A 22,463-nucleotide genomic window follows, 5' to 3' on the forward strand; every position below is an offset into this window, starting at 1 on the left:
CACTTCTTTGGTTCCCTATTGGTTTCCCGTGATCCTCTATTTTTAAAAATACATTATTCATGTTGAAGCTTCTCAACCATAGGCTGTGATTAGAGGGATGTATTATGATTTAATGTTGGGACTGAGCTACCTCAAGTGAGTAAACCTACTGTGCTTGATAGCTGTTGAGTAGGGCGACTTTTTTCTTAGTTACAATAACCAGTGCAGTTCTTGTGAGTTAGATTCATCAGCAGAGGACAGCCCCACACTGCTTGGCATGTATGGATGGATGTTACCATGAGTAACAGCTTCTTCTCTTTCTTTCAGGTGTTTGCCCAATTCTTGTGAGCATGGTGGTGAATGTTCTCAGTCTTGGAGCACCTTTCATTGTAACTGCACAAACACGGGGTACACAGGAGCCACTTGTCACAGCTGTAAGCCACACACACCTGCTTGTTCTTCTGCCTTCTGCTCCCTTTGTCTTGCCTTCTCTAATGTATGTACCTGTGTGACTTGTGTCACCTTGTGTTGGGATACACAGTTTCAGTTTCAGTACCCATTTGGTTCTAGTTCATAGTTCACACCTCATTTCATAAATTTTATATAATATAAAACAAAAAAAGAAGGGGTCAGATAGTTGGGAAGGACAAACATATGTCCTTCGCTTCCAGAAAGCAAAAGATCAGTAAGGACAAAATAATAAAATAGGATAATAGATAAAGATAAAAATAAATTAAATGACAAAATAGACTGTATGAACACTTTCTGTTCCATGACCTCATCAGCGTTTGACTGGGGGCTTTCTGGAAGAGCAGTATAGGATCAGTTACTAGATTCTTTGTTGATTCCACGCAAGGAAAATATTTTCAGAAGCAGTGTTGGATGGTTGGGCTGGGTGAGCTGTAGTATGAAGATTCACCTCTGTCCAGTACCATCCGAGAGAGTGGTATTCCATGTAGGCATGGATAAGTGAATCCCATAGACTAGCTGGTTTAGGCATAGCATATACTGGTTTCCTATAGTTTAGTGGCTGGAAGTTCAAGTTCATGGGAGCTTAAAGCTTTGCCTTCCCTGCTTCCTGCTTCACAGACTGTCAATTTCTCCCTGTGTTCTTATACGGCCCCAAGGGTGATAGAACTCTGAGCCCCATTGCCTATCTTTCATTAAGGCTGTACTCCCATGATCTCACCACCCCCAGAAACCCTGTCTCCTTTAAGGTCTATTCAATGAGGTTGGTGGCAGTTAAATGGGATAGACAATTACTATAGTAACCATAGTTAATTTTATTGAGGACCTACTAAATTTTAAGTAAGTAGATTTGGTATTTTATGCATGCTAACTCATTTGGTTCTGATATCCTCCTCTTAGGTCAGTACTGTTATTGGCCTAGTTAGCTCAGATATAATTCAGGGATATTAATAAAGTTCCCCAGTTGGTTTACAGAGAGTAGGCAGAATGAGGATGTTTCAGAGCCTGAGATCACAGCACATATATTTCTCTATATTATAAGCCCTGTGCCTTTTTTTCTACTGAAATATTTACTTAAGCTGCAAGCCTCATGTTATTTTTGTAGTCCACAGCTAACCTGTCACCAGAGGCTAAATTACTCAACCATATCACTCAGCTATTGAAGGACAGTGTACTTCATTTTTTTAAAAAAAAATATCATTTACCATCTCCGTTATAACAAATGACTTAAATCTGAAAGCTACTAAAAGCATTGGAATTGACTCTGCTCATTTTATTGTTATTAATAAGTGAATGTAACAATAAACACAAACAGCTCTGAGGAGAACCTTAAATGGGAAACAGAAAGGTCATTTGACGTGTGTCCCACAATGCGATTCAAAAATTAACAGGATGGGTCCGTGAGAAGGATGCTTAAACAGAACTGAAGGGTTTGTGTCCACAATGTTCTGAGAAACAGGGTGAGAGCAACGCTGTTGGTCATGGTGCAGAAGCAAAGACGAAGTCTTCTAGAAGAATCTCTTGGAATCTCAGCACTATGCTGGCTAAGGCAGGGGCATCGTAGCTCGGAGGCTAGACTGGACCAATAGAGTTTGTCTTCAAAAAGAAAAGGGTTGAATTAGGAAATAACTGTCATGCCACAGAAGATCAAGCAGCGAACATTAAAGCCAAGATAGTTCCCGTTTGGGGCTGGAGAGGTGACTCATCAGTGAAGCACTCTTACAAAGGATGAATTCTGTCATCAGTGCCCTCTTGAACCAACTCACAACCTTCTACAACTCCATTCCCAAAGGATCCAACTCTCCTAGCCTCCCAAAGCCCCTGAATTTACACACACACACAAACACACACACACACACACACACACACACACACACACACACACACACACACACACAATTAAAAAGACAATGGGCCCGGAGCGTTGGCTCAGCATTTAAGAGCATGCGCTGTTCTTCCAGAAGACCTGACTTCAGTTCCTATCGCCTAGACCAGATGGCCTAAACTTCAAAGAGTCTGACTCTTTCGGCCTCTTGTATCTGTATTCACACACATGCACACCTTCATGTAATTCAAAAAAATAAAATTCAATCTTAAAACATATAAAGAATACATTTTAAAAAGGTCTAATTTCCTTGTCTATTTATGTGCTTTTGGGGGCTCATCACCATCCCAAAGTTATGTGTCTATCCCTGGCAAGCACTGTTAAGGCATTTATAACCATATGCACATGCTCCCTGGCATATAAAACTAACCATTTTACATGCCCACTTGAGTGCACAATGCAAATAGAGCCACAAACCACTGCGTCCTTATGCCTCCATCTATGTAATTTAAATAGGAAGAAATGAAGCCATCATATTGCAGAGCAATAATGTAGAAGGGAGGTTCCAGAATATTTCAAAAAAAATTTATAACTTCTCACAAATTAGCCGCAATGTTTCATGTTGTCCAAACATTCATTAGCACAATTTTCAAAATTTTAAAATTGATTCAGGGGAGGCTACCCATAGGTTTGTTGTATTTCAGATTTCACGGAATTAAAAGCCTAATGGAAGTTACTAGAACATTTGGCTGGGCATTCAATGAGAAGTGTGCATTTCACAGATGTTAATATCAAGCCTTATGCATGGCAAATATACACTCCTATAATAAAAAATTCAATTACGGATCACAACACAATGAGACCACTTGGGGGCATATTTCATATGAATATTTTCTCTGCTTTGAATCTTAATTGTGTTGAATGCTCATTAAAGAGCATTAGAGAAGTTTCATAATTACGTTTAAAACTATAGACGAGGAACTTTGCAAATCATTTTTCTCCTTTGAAGAAAAATGTTTACCTCTAGTTAAGTTGATGTGAGAAAGTAACATAGTTCAAATATTATTTAAATTGTCTCCATTGCAAAATTATTGGGCAGCACCTAATTAGCTCTGAAGGTTATGGTATTGTACCTCAGATGTTAGGGTTATTACAAGGTGATACTAGAATTAGATATTCTGAGATGGGTACCATAAGATACCACATTATACCTTACAAAGGTCTTAATATTTAAATAGCTGTCTTCTCTTCCCTAGTCCCTCCTCCCATAAAAAGTAAGCTAAATTTTCATTTTGATCTAATAGTCTCCTTCTTTTTTGATGATAAAATGTCATAAAATAAAAGCTCATTTTTTGTATGTATTTCATCCATATTAATTTGTAAAGAAAAGAAGGATGGATTTTGTTTTAAAATATGTTATCCTGCTCCCTTGGCCAGTGATGCACATAGACTTGGGGATCTTCTGTCAAACTTTTAAAATTTGAGAGATTTGAGAGATTTGTTTCATGTTATTTCATTTATGATCTCTCTCTCTCTTTCTTCTCTCTCTCTCTGTCTCTCTGCCTCTTGTCTGTCTCTGTCTCTCTCTCTGTCTCTCTGCCTCTTGTCTCTGTCTCTCTCTGTCTCTCTCTCTGTCTCTCTGCCTCTTGTCTCTGTCTCTCTCTGTCTCTCTGCCTCTTGTCTCTGTCTCTCTCTGTCTCTCTCTCTCTGTCTCTCTGCCTCTTGTCTCTGTCTCTCTGTCTCTCTCTGTCTCTCTGCCTCTTGTCTCTGTCTCTCTCTGTCTCTCTCTGTGTCTCTCTGTGTCTCTCTGTCTCTCTCTGTGTCTCTCTCTCTGTCTCTGTCTCTCTCTGTCTCTCTGCCTCTTGTCTCTGTCTCTCTCTGTCTCTCTCTGTCTCTGTCTCTCTCTGTCTCTCTCTCCCTCTCTCTCTCTCTCTCTCTCTCTCTCTCTCTCTCTCTCTCTCTCTCTCAGCTGTCTACGAGCAGTCTTGTGAAGCCTATAAGCACCGAGGGAACGCTTCTGGATTCTACTATATAGACTCGGATGGTAGTGGTCCGCTGCGCCCGTTCCTCTTATACTGCAATATGACCGGTAAGTGAACACACTTCCATTTACTAGTTAACTCTGCTTTAACGGACAGATTGCACAAAAATTAAAAGGAAATAAGTGTAACATTGCTCTAATTTGCATCATGGCCGAAGTGGATCTTATTCCTAGTTTCTTCTCTGTTGCTGTGGTTAAATACCTTGACTAAAGTAACTTAGGGGAGAAAGGGTTTAGCGTAGCTGACCATTCTAGATGCTAGTCTATCTTTTGGGGAAAGTCATGGCAACAAGAACTTGAGGCAGCTAGTTGACATCATGTTCAGTCAGGAACAGAGGTTATGGATATATCTTAGCTTAGTGCTCAGTTAGCTTTTTCTACTCTTACACAGATAGCAAATGTAATGGTGCCACCCATGGTGGGCCAAGTCTTCCCAGAAGATAATCATCTGCAGATAGGCACACAGACCAGCCTTCTCTAGGTAATTCCTCATTGGGACTCTCTTCCTAGGAGATTCTAGATTGTAGCAAGATGATAATTAAAACTAAGCACCACAGTACTATTTCGTAAAAAAAAAAAAGCAACATAAATATTTAACAGATGTGTTAGTTAAATGTTAATAATTTACAATATTGTTAGTCTGTGAGCAAATGGCAGCTGAGCAGTGTTTCTAATAATAAATGTTTCCTATTGTGTCTCAAAACACAAGCCTTTGTCAGAGCAATCAATGCTGAGGAAAGAGAGATCTGAAAAAGAGCCATTGTTTTAAATACGTGTAACTATGGAATTTATTTGTTTTCTAGAATTCCCATTCGACATAAATTCAGACATAAATTAACAGTCACAGAGAAAAGTGTGTTTGATTAAATTCAACATCTACCCACGATTCAGAAAGAACCGATTACTCAGAAACATCTTTCAATGTGGGTAACAGCTTATAAATATTGAGAACTTTCCCCATCTTCCAGAGTGAACAGCATTCTGCCTGCCACTGTATGAGAGGTCTTAGCCAATGCAAGAGGTAGAAAAAGCCTAAGGGCTGGGGAAGGATGGCGTATAATTTTCATTATTCATAAATTATCAAATTATATATTAAAATATTTTGAAGAACCCTAGTAAATGATTTTAATTTATAATAATTACTGGACCCCAAGTTAACATAAAATTGTTTGTTTTGATATACCAGTGGTATGCAATTAAAAAATGACCTTTTAGAAGATTGGATCTTCAACAGCCTCAAAACTTTCAAACACATGGTTAAAAAAAAGTACAATAGAGGATTTGCAAGGATTCTCACAGTTATAAAATGTTCTTTATATGATTTAAAATCCTAGAGGTACAGAAGAATATAAAATTTTCATTAATTAAGAGACTCAACATTGTAAAATGTCAGTTCCTGCAAGATTGATATTGATTTTTAGTACAAACCTAAATTAAAATTCCAGTGGGGGTATTTGTAGGCTAGTGTGATTATTTTGGTGAGAACGGAGAAACAGATTAGATACTTTGTGAGCAGGTACGAAAGGGTCAGAAACAAGTCAGTCTTGAAGAACAGAGCTGAAAGACTCAGTTGTATCAGTTATAAACATTAGTACATAGAACAAAAAACGAGACTTCGTAAACAGATTCACTCTTGTCTAGATGACTGACGTTTTACCAAGATGAGAAAAATGAGCAACAAGAGAAAGGTAACCATTTCAACGATTGGTACCAAGAGAAATTGTATACAAACGTCAAAAAAGAAGGCACATCTATCCTTCCTTCATCAAATATGAAAAGAGATTTCTAGGTATACCATTTTGTCCAATATGCCAGCCACATAATACATTGGTTGTTAAGATTACTTCCGAGGTTCAATAATTTCAAATGCATTTTATCAATGCAAACAAATACAAGTGCTTTAAGTAAAACCAAATAACTGCCCGTCAGATTTTAACTGCCGAGTCACCTGTGGCTAGTTAGGGTCCTACTGATCTTCATAGCGTAGGTAATTTCCATCAGCACAGGAAGCAACGCTGCTCAGTGCTGTGGTTAGACATCCATAGCTGTAAGGAAAGCATAGCAAAGGGAAGGGGGCAATATTGACTCGAGTCACACATTGTTGTGGAGGAAGAAAATTCCAGACAGAAGCCATAGCAAATGCCACATCCTGAGACGTCTAGGCATACTCAAAAACCAGCAACAAACCCAAGTTAGCTTTGAGTATGGCCAGTGAGCAGGGCATAGTAAAAGATAAGAAGAGATCCGATTAGAAGTACCTTAAGGTCTTTGGGGATTTCCATGAGTAAGCAGAAACACATTTCAAGCACAGTCCTCTATGGTGTATACAACCAGAACTCCTTTGATAGGGCCATAGTCACTCTCACATTGGCAAATGCCTGTCCAGGGGCAAAGAAATAATAGATATAGCATGAAAGTTAGGAGACCATTTAGGAAGCACAAAAGTGTCAGTTACTTTCTCACCATTTTGATAAAACAACATAGAACAGAAGCTGGGTCTGTTACAGTACTGGGGGGGGGGAATTCCAAGATGGCAGGGCAGAGGGAGTAGGCAGCAGGTGGCTGGCAGCAGTTAGAGACTCACCTCTCAAACCATGAAGAGGAAGCACAGAGAAAGTCGCAATATCTGCCCTGGTTGACACACATTCCTTGCGTCTCATTTCCCAGTCCTTCTTAAAAAGAACCACCAGCTGTGGACCAAGTACTCAAATTCTGGAGAGCTGTGGAAGAATAACCCATCAAATCAGTACGGCAGATGTTGAGGGACAAGATGGCAGTGGTGCTATTGCCCTTGACCAATAGCAGTGCAGCTGGGGACTAGCCCTGTGTGTGGCACACGTATGAGATGTAAGCCAGCAAAGTGTTTGCATTATTGGAGATAAGATCAGAAAAATGTTTGAAGAGTGGACAGAAATTTCATTGGAGGCGTTAGAGAAAGGATTGAAGGAGCTGAAGGGGCTGGCATCCCCATAAGAACAACAATGCCAACCAACCAGAGCTTCCAGGGTCTAAACCACTACCCAAAGAGTACACATGGACACACCCATGTCTCCAGCTGCACATGTAGCAGAGGATGGCTTTGTTGGGCACCACTAAGAGAAGAAGCCCTTGGTCCTGCCAAGATCTGAGCCCCCAGTGTAGGAGAATGTCAGGGGGGAAGGCAAGAAGGGATGGGTAGTTGGGGGGAAACAAAGAAGAAGGGGTAGGGGGATGGGATAGGGGGTTTATGGACAGGAAACCGGGAAAGGGGATAACATTTGAAACATAAATTAAAAAAAATCCAATAAAAAAAAGAAATTTCATTTGACTCATTTTGAGTTGACAGTGTCTGTCACTCAGCCAAACAAGATGTGAAGGGGTCAGCTGAATAGAGGACAACAATAGGTCTATACTAATGTATAATTCTAAAAACCACAGGGCAGTGGTTAATCCTGGGATATTGATTTTTGTGGTATGAGAATTACTGTAGAACGTATCTTTAGAGAGTTTTCTAATACATTGCTTGGTGGCTTCATGAATTGGCAACCACTGAGGAAACATCTCAAGACCAAACCAATCTAAAACACATGCTGATTCGACACGTTTACCTCCTGTGAGTGACGCTACAGAGTGCAGGCTACAAATTCCCAGACAGTAGCCATGGGCTTCTTTCTCCAAGGTCAGGAGGGGCATAGGACCATAAACATTCTTTCAAACGGTTATCTTATGTGTACCGATTGGCATGTGCTGCTCGAGACATACGACTCTTAGATTTTTGTATGCATAGATTAGTCCGTTCTGCAAATTTAGATACACTTACTGTGAAAAAAAAATTCACAAAGAGCAAAGGATGATTCTGTCTATGTAAGATCTGCACTTGAGTGTCCAGATTAACTTTTAAACGTATCTAGTTAATGTAGGATGGTAAAAATGAACCACGATGCCCCAAAAAGCTATAAGAATCATTGTTTCCATGGATGCTTTGTCAGCTGTTTGTCTACATATGAGGTATTAGTTATGATTCTGAACATAAGATCTATGTAAATGAATAAATACCTTTGGTCTTTGAGGCTTCCAGAGAGAGGCAGAGGGAGGGAGAGGCAGAGGGAGAGGGGAGAGAACTGCAGGTGAGATAGGAGGAATCATTTCTTGATTTGTGGTAGTCATGTTCCGTAAAGTCACCATGGACATTAGATTAAAAAATCCTAAATCATTGCTCCTAAGAGGAACATAGTAGAATAGGTTTTCGAGAGTCTCTGGTAACAGCATTCTCCTCAATAGATCAATATTTAATCTTTTATATGTGTTTAAGGTTAAAGACATTATACACACACATATCCACATGTGCGTGAGTTCACACACACACACACACACACACGCACACACACACACCCATGCATGCACACATACACACAGGAGAAGAGGAGGGAAGGAGAGAGAGAGAGAGAGACAGAGAGACAGAGAGAGAGACAGAGAGACAGAAAGAGAGAGAGACAGAGAGAGACAGAGAGACAGAGAGAGAAAGACAGAGAGAGAGAGACAGAGAGAGAGAGAGAGAGACAGAGAGAGACAGAGAGAGACAGAGAGAGACAGAGAGAGATTCATTAGCATTGAATTCATGACCCAAAGCATTGGAACCTGTTCTGAGCAGTGCTAGTCTCACATGTTTTATGTTCAAATCATGGTTTGAGCTTAATGATGATTCTCGGAATGTCAGCAGACATTTTAAGCAGCAATATCATCAACTAGAAGAGAGGAAGGGAAGGATTACAAAATAGATGATAACTACATTCATTTCCAATATGAACACTAAAGCAGGACGAAGGGAGCAGTTCTTTCCTCAGCTCTGACTGAACTCAGTTTTTGCTACTCAGTGCATGACTACAAATGACTAGAAAATTTCAGGGTTACAAATAAATTTCCAGCAAGTGGATGAAGTCACAATTAATAAAGATCTATAGATGACGGGATCAACTATCTCGCACGCTACTATGGATAATAATTCAGGCACGCATCACCGTATGCAAATTGCTGAATTATGTCTGCCAGATGTTGAGGGCAGAGACACAGTTGTTCAGGGACAGCTCCTTGTCTCCGGAAGCTGCAGAATATTGAAACATAGACCAACAAAAGAGGCAACTCAGAATACAACAACCCCAGCCAGAGGCAGGAGAAGCACATTTACCGTGTGAAAGTCTCCTTGGTTTTTACTTTTGCAAACAAGGACACTAAGAGTTAGCAAGTGTCACTGTGGCAAGCTGACGGTATCGGGTGGAACAGGCAAGAATGCAGATCTTGGTCCTTTTTTTCCTTGCAGCCTGAAGCCTTTCCCCCACTTTGATCAGAGCCCTGGTCCATGTCTCTTCTTGTTACCCAAATCAGGTGTAGCCGTCAAGAAAACCAAGCACACTGCTGAATCAGTAGCTTGCAAATGTGTGACTTAGAAAACTAATATAAGTTTGAAATCACTGTGAAGGAAACGATTCCAAGTGGATTAAAATAAGTCTAAGCATTACAAGCTAACTGACAGAAGCGAGGAAACAAAAATCTGTATTTCCAATGGATAGTGTCTTAAGTCCCATTAAAGACCGAAACGCCTTTGCCAATTGAGCATACGAAATTTAATTTAAAAATAGAATTAAATAAATCCTTGGGGGATGTACCTGTTTGGTGGAACGTAGTTTTATTTCATTCTAAACTCACTGTGTTTTCTATAATGAAATAGTTTTATGTTTAAGAAGTTTCTCTTTATCAAACATTACATTGTAAAGAAGATTGCTTCAGTGGTGGCTTTCAAACCCTTGACAAATGGAAATTCTGTGCTGTCAACTCTCCATTTCCTGCTATACTGTTGGGGATTTCTGGGACGGAATCTCTGCTTTTTTAACAAGCAGCTTAGTGTGATTTTTATCATAATGATGTGGGGATCTCAGGGTTTCTTTGAGGAAAGAGGAGTCTTTCTGGGGGAGATTGAATTCCCCAAAATTGATGGCTTTCAAAGCTGTCCCAAGCCTAGGGGCTTTCAGGTTCTGCCAAATTCAAAGAAAGAGATGCTTGGATGGTGTGGGAGTTTTAGGGTGAAGTCTTTCACAGATTCATAGGTGCAAGCTTAGAAGAGAGAACGAGAGAGCCAAGCTGTATGAGCTAGGCATGAAGGTCAGGCACAGGGCAGGGAAGAGAGCTTTAGACACAGAAAACAAAGCTCAAAGTACCAGAGACAGCACAGGTTGGTTCTGCCAACATCTGAAAGAAAAAGCCAGAAGAAAAAAGAAAGCTAGGCTTTTTGAGTCAGGGTAGAGAAATCTGAGCAGTCCCAACAGAACCTCACCGTGGTTCATAGGGATTGGTACTAATGGGTGGGAATTCTGGGAAGGAAACATGTATTATCCCATTAAAGGGATCATCATTCCCCCTATTTCTTACCATGACTTAATAAAAACCTCTCTTCTTGAGGGATAGGGTCTTGTTCAGGTTGTTGAGCTTCCCAACCAGATAAACTCTTAAGGGAGGGGGCTTCCATTTTGTTGGCTAGGAGACAACAACTTACGCTTAATGGGCACTCAGTGCTACTATAACAATGAGACAACCGTGCCAGGTCTTACAGAAATAGCTCGATTATTTTTACCTTAGGGAATCTCAGAGTCAGAAGCTTCTTAGTAGCCATTGGGGTTAACAGGGAAGCAGCCGTGCAAGCACCAAGGCTGTTAGCTCGCCCTGCTTTTCTTCTCTTCTGCTTTCCAGAACACAGAACTCCCTACTTGCTCTTTCCAGTCCTTCCCTCATCCATCACTCGCAGCTATTAAACATGAGGCAACCACAGCTTTGCAACTCTGTTGCTTAAACAGCAGGATTTTTTTATACTGTTATCACCCTAAAAAATAGCAGTCAGCCTCAGGTAAATCAACGCCTTAATTACTCAGTAGCTTTATTTACAATTCATAGTATTAGAAATCTCTTCAGGGAGAGACACGGGCAAACTCAAATTACCATTCTATTTTTTTTTTAGACTCCATAGATTTTTCTGCCTGTTTCAGCAATCTCTTCTTCTTCATTGCCCCTCATTCCCTTACTCCATAACTCTTGTTGCATTTAGTAAGAAATAATTTTTTTTTTTGGAAATAAAAAGCACGGCCCTAAAACAGACACGAAGGTAAACACTTGAAAGCAGAGTTTAGAGATTTCCTTGAGTGTGTTATTAACGGAGAGATGGGTTCTCTGCTAGAGCCAGTTCAAAGGAGAAATAAAATAACAAACACGTGCACATATTAGGACTATTAATATGCTTGTGTAAAGTGAGGCCAAGCTGTCGTCTTCGGCTGCTGCTGCAAGGGAGGCCAGTCAATAGACTGTCAATCAAATGGTAGTCGCTTGTCTGGCGGCAGGAATTCCTAACAACTTGGAAAGAAACAATGTTATTCTTTCTAAGAGAACCAGAGAAGCTGACAACAGCTCCAAGTGCAACAGTGGAACAATTAAAACAACACACGGAAGGACGACGAGGTGGAAAGACCTCCCAATGTAGGTTTGTCTTTGTGACATTTGCAAGTTACGAAGAGTAAATCAATCCTGCTAGAGAGATTTAAAGGCTTGTCTACTGCCCGCCCTCTGGGGTAATTAAAATTTAAGGATTTGCAACTTCCCTGCTACAGATTGGTTACATTCCAGAGCCACAGTCCTTCTCACTTTAGAGAGGGGGGCGGGGAGAGTCATCCTGTAGAAGACCTCATTAGTCTGGGGCCCTGTCTTGTGATTCTGCTGCATCTGGCACTCCCTGTCATGGCTTGTGAGAAACTGGGATGTGAGGAACTTCAGCTGCTAAGGTTCCCTGTGAGAAATGGTTCCCAGTGAGTACTTCCGGATCAGTTAGGACAGAAAGGTAGATAAGTAAAGGATAGTAGTAAAAGACAGAGTTCTAGTACTTGGTAGATAGTATAGGTCATAGATGGATAGATGGTAAATGAATGTGTAATTATATCTATCTATCTATGTGTGTGTTAGATTATAAATGGATAGATAGTTGATAGGTACATAGATGATGGATATGCATTATATACTATGAGTGAGTAGATATGTAGATGAAAGATTATAGATGAATGTCTAGGTGATGGGTAGAGGATAGGTAGATGATATATGGATAGATGATAGACAAGGATGAATGGATGATAGATTGTAGATGAGTGGATAGATAAGTAGACAAATGGATAAATATATAATATCCAGATTTATGATGGATAGGTAAATGATAGATGGATAAGCTTTAGAAAGATGATAGGTTATAGGTAAATTGATAGATACATAGATGGTAGATGTGTAGCTGATAGATGGATACATGATAGGCAAAAGATAGATAGGTAATAGATACATTGATTATAAATTATAGACAAATACGTAGATGATTGATAGTATATAGATGAAAGATAAAACATGATTGGTAGATAAATGATGGGTGGATAGATCATAGGTAGATGAAGGATGAAGGTAGCTATCTTTATATGTTACAGAATAACTTGATGGCTTGCAAGAAGTGTGCATCATAGACACAGTTCCATACTTCATGGCAGGTCACTATCCTCCCTGTTGTCTATAGCTTAGAGAGTTATGAAACCGTTCAATGACACTGGAAGTTTCAGAGACACCAGAGATGTCAATGAGATGACCTCCTGGGCCATGCTCTAACCTAGGCACCACGACATTTCTAGTCATCTTATTTGATGATTTCCTCATTTCTGTAGCACATGCCCTCTGCCTGTGCCAAGCTGTGCCTTGGTGACATCCACGGGAAATAACATCAATGATCTCAAACTGAGGTTGACCAGTAAAATAAATTACTGTGGATCATGTGTTCCTTTTGTTTTCTGATGATTACGTCTAAAGCCACACCAGAAACCTCAGCTACTGTAATCATGTCTGAGCATTCAGGAAAGTGACACAAAGCTGTTACTAAACCCTACTCAGGTGATTCCAGACATGGCTTCAGGAGCACTCCCTTCCATTGTTGAAAATCTCAAACAATTTCCTGTCTGCCTTGCCTTAGAGATCTACATGGGCTGTTAAGAGCAACTTCCCATAGGCTGCACACGCAGTAGCATTTTGTATCAGAAAATAAAATTGCTTATGGAACTTCTGCTAAGGTCTGTCTACTTCAGTATTTCCAGAAACATTTCTGTGAGCTGCCATTGAATAGCGGCCGTGCGTGATGGCTTTAACCTTTTCAGAAGAAGGAAGTTGAACTGTAAGGAGGTCCCTCTTAATGTGACCCAAAAGGCCCAGAGACAAAGGCTCCAAGCAGGTTCATTGTTTTGCTCTTCTGGAAGCTACTCTGGCCAGAGTTAAGCCTCTTCATGTGCAGCAGCAGATTCACCCCAAGGAAAGGCCATTGGTTCTGGTGAACAATAAGAGTCAGGCTGACAAAGCCCAGGGTGACTGGGGCCTCCTGGTAATAATAACCTTAAACTTCCAACAGCTATGGTTGAGTCAGCAAAAACTATAGGATTCTTGACCCAGCCTATTGACTGCTCCTGCCAATTCAAGCTTGGAAGTGGAAGCTTAGATTTTTTTTTTAACTGTACTTTCTGAAGGGCACAGACACACACCAGGTTTCCAACTCTACCTGATGACCTCAACCCTGTTCTGCAGGCCACCCATAATTAATTTTATTAGCTTGTATGCTATTACCTTCTGGAGAGAAGCATCCTGCTGATTACATCCTATGCTAAGCTGAAACTTAAAGAAAAAAATGAAGGTGCCAGCTGTCATTTCACAGAAAACCATAATCCATAAACAGAAGGCAGTGAACATTGAATTTTTCCTGTCTCGTTTACCCATCTCTCTCTCTCTCTTTCTCTCTCTCCCTCTCTGTCTCATCACAGGGGTGATGGAGTCAAACTTGACCCCCCCCCATCTTGTTTCAGTTTTTGATTCTTGTGGCTGTATTAGCTAAATAGAGGAGACTATTCTATAATTTATTACTCCTTCCCCCTTGGCAAATTCATCAACTCACAACTGCCTATAATTGAAATTCCATGGCACCTGATGCCCTCCTCTGGCCTTCAAGGGTGCATATAGTCATTGTACATCCCTACACTCATACACACACACACACACACACACACACACACACACACGCACACACACTCACACACACACTCACACTCACACACATACACACACACACTCACACACATATACACACACAAACACACACACTCACACACATACACTCACACACACAAGCACACACACACTCACACACACATATACACACACAAACACACACAAACACGTACATATAAACACATACACACAAACACATGCACAATTTTTTAGGAAAAGATATATAATCATATTGACTAAAGAGAGATTAGAAATTTGACTTCATTATTGCTGGTAATGTGAATCATTTTAAAAGTAAACAATTTCACTTTTATATCACATAATCTAATTATATTATTTGACTAATTATATGCACTTTGCCTCCCATCATAATTCGTAATTCTACATGTATAAAACAAATATTTTACATTTAGGACTTGTACCACTGTTTCTTTCTTGAAGAAAAATGTATCTTTCAAAAGCTAGACTATTAGCTTTTACTACAAGAATGTAATTACAAAAGTTCAATAATTATGATTTTTTTCCAATAACGTTTTCATAAATATTGCTGTGAATAAACAATATAAAACAAACAAAATCATGGCAAATGCATGATATTAGCATACGTTTCAGGGAAGAGAGATATAATTCATTATAATTTTAAAAACTCGAGAGTCCATTTGTGTTGATTTTGCCTCTCAGAGAGATTTGATGACTAGAAAAGAAAATTCAACTCAGAGAGAAGATGATTTTGATTTTCTTTATTTATTTTAACTTTTGCAGACTAGTGATGGTCTCCTCTCTTTCTTCCCCCATTTCTGCCTACAAGAAACGGCATGGACCGTCATACACCACAACGGCTCCGACTTAATGAGAGTCAGGAACGCTCATTCTGAGAACGTGCACACTGGGGTTTTTGAGTACGTGGCCAGCATGGGACAGCTCCAGGCCTCCATTAACCGGGCGGAGCACTGCCAACAGGAGCTCGTGTATTACTGCAAGAAGTCACGGCTCGTTAATCAGCAAGGTGAGTAAACTGAGGCACCTCACACGCTTTCCCGGCTGTACCCCGTGCTCGCCCAACTACATCCTGAGGGTTTTAATCTCACGAAGGCGCTGACTTCTGCCCACTTAGCAAACATGTCACAGCCTGGGAGTCTCATGGACGCTTTTGCCTGGAGAAAAGCACAAGGTCAATTTACATCGAACTTTGTTCAAAGCCCTGATTGCTTTCTGACTCTCCTCCTGGCCTTAGTCGGATAACTGTGCAGTAAAGGCTTCATTCTGATGCTGGATGAAGGGAGGCCTTTATCCCTATAAAGAGCAAGTGGCACATCCGGTTTATTTTATCAAGGACTAGAGCTAACACAAATGTGACTTAGTTTTCTCAGAGTAAGCCTTTTGTACATGAACTCTTGACAGCTAGCCTCTAGGTACAGCCGAAAATTCAGAAAAGCTGCTAGAAAAGGTGGGTTCAGGAGCTCGAGCAGAAACCAGAAAATCAAGCAAGTTCGTACGTCCTCGAAAGAACCAGTCTTGGTTCTGTCTGGGTTTCACCCTTTCTCTTTTAGAACGGTTCATGGTGCTAGAGTAGTACAGGCATTGGACCAGTTGCCGTAGAATAGACTTTAATGAAGTGCTTTGAAGCAAGCCGAATGGTGTTCTCATCAACACATCTTCCAATTGTCTAATATACAGATCTTCACGGAGAAAACCAGCCTATAAGAAACCTTGCTTTACACTTAGATGTCTTCTCTTTAAAATGTTTGACTGCCTTCTTCTGCTCATTTGTGTGACACAAACTGTTCTTCTTGGACAAGGATGACACGTCCCAGACCCCCTGTTCTTGTAATAATTAATCTCAATTGGGGGTTTCCACCCTGCCTTTGATCATTCAGTTCCCAGGTTAAAGACACATAACCTTTATATTAATAATAAGCCTCAAAGCACTAGAGCTGGGCAGGTTATCTGCCCACTGTACTAGTCTGCCTACTTCCCTCTCTACAACCCCATGTTGTAACTGGCCATGTTCCATCGGGGCAGCTCTTAACTTCAGTTGGTCAGCCCTCACGGCCATATTTTCATGCCCCACCTACCCTATGGCGTCTTCTCTCTCCACCTTTTTCTTCTTCCTCATAGTCTTTACCTGATACCCCAAGCCTGGGAATGGAAACCCCACCTAACTCACTTCTGCCCAGCTATAGGCTGTCAGCATCTTTATTCAACCAATAGTTTTAAATTAAGGAGCAAGGTCACTTGGCCTAGATAGGTGAGGATTCTCTCATCCCTGTCCCTGAGGAAACCAGGGCCAGCATTGAGCATTACAGTACATAGCAGCAGACCACACCTCAACAGCCCACCTTGTGTATCCAACCTGTATACCGTTCTACAGCACAGCTGTAATGCTGGGGTGTTGTTCTTGAGAAATTAGGGTTCTAAGGCCTTTGCTCCACAAAGTCTCCATGTTTACTCTTGTTTCTAATCCAAGCATGGGCTTCGGTCGTAGATGGGCCATTAAGAAGACATTTTTAAATGTAGTTCGTGCAACCATCACACGGCATGTGGAGCAGTCATGCAAATGTTAGCATAGTTGGACTAGCATGAGATGGCTCCCTCTTCCCTTTCCAGTTAGACTTCTTTCCTATTTACTCTCTGCCCATTTGGTGTAGGAATATCCTCTCTAAAATATGCAAGTTCCCATCTCCTTTTCCTCTTTTCCATAACTTTCTTATTTAGTATTTTATTCACCCAACTACTGTCCTGCTGGTTTCCACTCACATCTCATATCCTAAAAATCCAACTCTATGGATGAAGGCCACAACACCGTGAAAATTATGAGATGTCCTTGCATGCAAGTTCCTGTTTTAGGGCTCTCATTGAATAGATATAGGACTGAGGGGCATGAAGCTTTGATTCATCAAGAAATAACGTCTATGGAAAGGTGCCACCAGTAAAGACAGCATCTTGATAGAACAGCATACCCGAGCTGACCAACTCAAACCGAACCCTTCATCCTCAGACATTCTTTGTAATTATGGTGAAAATACACAGCCTAGAAGGATAGAGATCGTTTGTTTTGCTGAACATTTATGTTATTTTACATTGCATAATGTTCTGTGAGTTTATTCTCACCAGACACAGCAGGATTTCCTTCTGTTTTTGTTTTTTAAATCGGATAATTCCATTGTGCATATAGCCCATTTTCTTGGTCCACTCCAGGCCACCATCAGTGGACAATTAGTTTGCTTGTGTATCTTGGGTATCATGAATAATGCTGTAGTGGTAAGGAGAACTTCTTTGGGGTGGTAGGAGCCATTATATAGAGCAAAATTGGCCAAACATAAGAGCACAAATGCTATATCCTTGTATTTGTATATAGAACCCTAAAAGGAGGAATTAATAGAAACAGAGAATGGGAAATGGATACTGAAGAACGAGGGGACCTGGATGGGTCCTGGCCATAGGATGAGTAAACAGTTGGGCTCCTAAGGTACGACGTTAACAACATCATATTTTATACTTGAAATTCACTAGGAGAAAAGTTCTTTTCAGCACACGCACAAAGACTCCCACGCCTATCTACATGAGGTGATAGGATGGTACCCATCAGTTCCCAATGTATCATGATGTAGATATTGAATCGGTACGATTTTCATTCACTAACCCAATAAATCTGAACACTAAAACATAAGAGAAGAAAATCATCAAAATCGCAAATGAGTCACATGCTAGTAAAGCCAACTGAGGGGGTCTCCAAGGTGATAAAATCAGAGGACGGAGCAAGAAGGGCTTCTACACCTTTGGCAGAAGCAAAGCCTTCCAAGGTACTGAAGCCAAGCTCAGGTCCACTCTATCTGTATTAGCTATCCTTCCAATTTCTGTGATAAAATACCTCCAACAAAAGCAAGTTAAAGAAGAGAGTGTTTACTTTGACTTACAGGTTGAGGGTGTAGTCACAGCAGTGGGAGGTCCTGGTGACAGGGACTTGGGCTGGTTCCCACACAGGAAACAGACAGTGATGATGACAGGTGCTCCGCTGGTTTTCTCTATTGTACGAAGTCTAGGACCCAGGCCAGGGAAGAGTGCTAGCTATCTTTATGGTTGGTTTTCTGGTTCAGTTAACCTACTCCACAAAATGCCTGCTAAGCATGCCCAGAAGCTGACTTAATCTGGACACTTCCTAAGAGGCGTGTCTGGAAACGGTCCTTGTAGAGCAGTTTCTCAACCTGTGGGTCATGACCCCTTTGAGGGTTTGAGTGACCTTTTCTAGTTATTATCAGATATTCTGCATATCACATATTTACATTACGATTCATAACAGTAGCACAATGACAGCTATGAAGCAGCAACGAAAATAATTTTATTGTTGAGTCACTCCATTAAAAGGTCACAGCGTTAGGAAGCTTGGGAACAACTGTTCTAGGTGATTCTAGATCCTGCCGACATGATAACCAATATATCAGATTAGTAAAAACAGCACTCAACCCCTGAAAGCTGTGGACCAGGGGGCTATGATGACTGGTGATTGCTAATTAACGTTCTTCTCAGGTTAGTCTTCAAGAGTTTATCTGAGGCGGCAGAACTGAGAAAAGAGAGAACAGTTTAGATGCTGAGGTCCCAATAGGAAAGACAAAGAGATGGAACAGAAAAGCCAGCTTAAACTGGACCTTTGGATCCAAATGACTTAGCAGCTTCTAGCAATGAAGTGGTGTAATGAGTAAGAATTCAGTGGATTTTATGAACAAATGTTTTCAGCGGAGGAGAATTTGTGACTCCACTCATTGGAGGGATGGTTTCGGCAGATACTCAGGGTGATTAAGAGTTTAACTGTGGGGGACACAATGTAACTAGCCTGGTTTTATTTTAATTAAAACATATTCCTTGTGTTTTTAAATATTCATCTATACCATTATTTAAATTATTTAGTTCCTCTGAAAAAGGCTTAGATAGACTCAAATGTACTTGATGTCTTCAAACAGTTAGCTGAGCCTGGTGAAATGACTCAGGTCACAAAGGCAGTTGCCATCAAGCCTGGTGATCTGGATTTTATCCCTGATATCCACCTGTGAAAGAGAACCAACTCCTGAAGCTTCCTCTGACCTCCATACACATACTGGTACACACATACACAAACACAAACACCTACACACAACCCCCACACACAAACTACACATACACATACATACATACAAACACACACACACGCACACACACACATATACACACACATCACACATGCACAACATACATACACAAATACACATACAGCACATACACACAGATCACACATCACACACACACATATACATACACACATAGCACACACATACAAACACACACAACAAGCATACAACATATGCACACAGCACACAAACAATACACATACAATACAGTGATAAATAACATACAACACTTAGCAATTTATCTTTGATAGAGAAGATGAGAAATATAGCTGTAAATCATGACCTCGATCTTAAGAACAAGAATCTATTTTTCCTCTTGGTCTATGAACATATATTTTAAGCAGTATACCTGAATACTAGAAAAGTACCAAGCAAGCTTAACAGTTGGTGAATTGTTAATCAAGTTATAGGTAGAGTATTGATGTTAACAGCTTTATATAATGCAAGCTTCCAAATTTCTGTGGTATTTTTTTCCTCTTAAGCATGGTAGTTGTTTGTCTTAATGGTGGGAAAAACGTGGTCATCATTTCCAGAAGGGCTACTTAAGAGTAGGCTAAAATGAGTATTGTGTTAGTGAGTCGGGTATGTATGAGAAAAGCTGCAGATTCCCAGTGGGAATGGCGGTAGTAACATAAAGGCTTGGAAGTCAGGAGGAAAATGGCCTGTCCTTTGTGGGGACCTGACTGATTGGGCATCGCTTGCATTCTTCTTTTGCTCTGTCTCTAAACACTATGATTCTTTTCCTCGGAACTTTTTTCTCCCCTGAGATAGATTATCTGCATGCCTCACATCCCTTTCTACAAATCCTCCGCTAAATGTTCTGTCTGCTCCTTGCTTGAATGCCTTGGCATTGTGTTTAGTCTTGGCTCTGGGAAGGAGCTGGTAGCTGAACATTTATTGTAGAAAGAGATGCATTTAGCTAGGGGAAACTTATTTTTTTTACTGTAATATTCGCTTCAGGCATGAAGATTTTTCAGTATTATTTTTGTAGTCCTCAAATAAATAGCCAAGCCAGTAAATGGAAGAGAAAATATAGACTTCCCGATAAATCCTAAATCATGACAAAGGAGCGCTATACCATGCCTGATATCTAATAAAGTGCTGGTATATTTTTAGCCAATAAATATATGGAGACGAGTCAGTGCCTTTATATAACACTTCAGAATATTTTGATGGGTGTTTTGGGATTTGGAATCAATTTTATTTTACTATATTAATTGCCACAGTTTATATTTTGATGCCAATTTGTTTTAAAGATTATTTTGTAAAAGTTGCAAGTGGAAACTCTTTCCTGAACAAACACCAGCAGATGGGTTCTATTCAGAGAACAACGTAGTATCCTTTTAAGACTGAAACTAAGTGGTCAGAGAGCAAGCTCAGCAGTGGGGTCCCTTCCTGCAGACCTGTATTTAGTTCCTAGTACCCACATAAATTGGCTTATAGTGAACTGTAACTCTGGTTCGGAAGATCTGATGACCCCTTCTGGGCACTTGCATACAAGGGACAAAATTAAACTCATGCAGGCACAAACACATGCCCATGAACACTAAGTGCACAAAGGATACTTTTCAAGATTATAAAATGCCACTTTTTTTTTTAAAAAAATAGACTTACACAAAGTATCTTGTAAAGATAGTTTCTTCCAAAATGCTGTCAATTACTGTTTAGGGCATTATTATACCATGTCAGTCTCTTTCTGTCTATGTTTCTGTTCCTGCCTCTCTCTTGGTGTCTCTGTCTCTTTCTCAATGTATCTCTCTCCCATCTCTGTTTCTTTCCTTCCCTCCCCCCTTACCTTTAACAGTTATGAAGAAAGAACAATGGTCGAAGGTGGAAGCAGGTATCACATCCTTCTGTTTTGTCTTTCAGATGGTAGCCCTCGGAGCTGGTGGGTGGGAAGAACCAATGAGACACAGACCTACTGGGGCGGTTCCTTGCCTATGCCTCAAAAATGCACCTGTGGCTTGGAAGGGAATTGCATCGATGCCCAATATCATTGCAACTGTGATGCCGATCGGAACGAATGGTAATTTTCCAATTAATTACGTTAAGGGTATGCAGCTACATGGATGCTAGACACATTGATTCGAGGGAATAATTAGGCGAAACTATGTTTCAATGATACATGGCACAGTCATTCTAATTCTGCATGTTAGGAGAGAAAACTTCCAGAGGTTATTTTTAATGACAGATCCCATACACTTTGTTTATTTTATTTCTATCATATGAGAAAACATAAATGTCTATGACATCAAAGTTACTATTACCTCCTGTTCTTTTTCATTGTTGATATCAGTATTTCCTACTATTTCTATAATATCATGTACTCAGTTACCTAAGCACATCTCATCAGCCTAAGTTGTAGACTTCAAAAGTACAAGTTTGTAGATTGCAAATACTGTAAATCTGAGCAATTATTTTTGCATGCATTTCTTTTATTATTATTTTTTAAAGGACAAAGCATGCCAGAAAGAACAGTTGTTAGATGGATAATATCTTCAAAATGGGAATCTATAAAAGAAGGGACTTGAAAATATAAAATATTCTTATAAACAGAAAATAAATCCCATGTATGGGTTCTTTTAATCATAAATTTATTATAATTTTTATCTTTTATAATAGACTCTACAGGCATATTGCTCTTATATATCATTTGTAAATGAATATTTTAAATATTTGTATTCCCATTTCTTTACACTACATGTCTTTTTCATATTATTAAGCAGCTGAACCTGTGTACATTTAATTTTTAAAAATTTACTTTGAGAATTTCATAGCTGTATACAATACAATGTGATGAGACTCATTTCCCCTTCTACCTCCCCTAAATCTCCCTGCACATGCCCTTTTTCCAACTTTAAGTCCTCATCATCTACTTAAAAAAGTATTTCCAGTT

General features: G+C 40.1%; 1 protein-coding gene across 1 annotated transcript in view; it reads left to right on the top strand.

The window, feature by feature from the left end:
* Cntnap4 (contactin associated protein family member 4) overlaps positions 1-22,463 on the top strand; it is a 278,839-nt gene that overhangs the window by 192,566 nt on the left and 63,810 nt on the right. Inside the window, 4 exon segments of the mRNA NM_001107432.1 lie at positions 307-413; positions 4,242-4,361; positions 15,214-15,411; positions 21,437-21,593. Of these exon segments, the coding sequence (NP_001100902.1) occupies positions 307-413; positions 4,242-4,361; positions 15,214-15,411; positions 21,437-21,593 (582 nt within the window).

Source organism: Rattus norvegicus, chromosome 19 (genome assembly GCF_021556685.1).
Source record: "Rattus norvegicus strain SHRSP/BbbUtx chromosome 19, alternate assembly SHRSP_T2T, whole genome shotgun sequence".
Taxonomy (NCBI): Eukaryota; Metazoa; Chordata; class Mammalia; order Rodentia; family Muridae; genus Rattus; species Rattus norvegicus.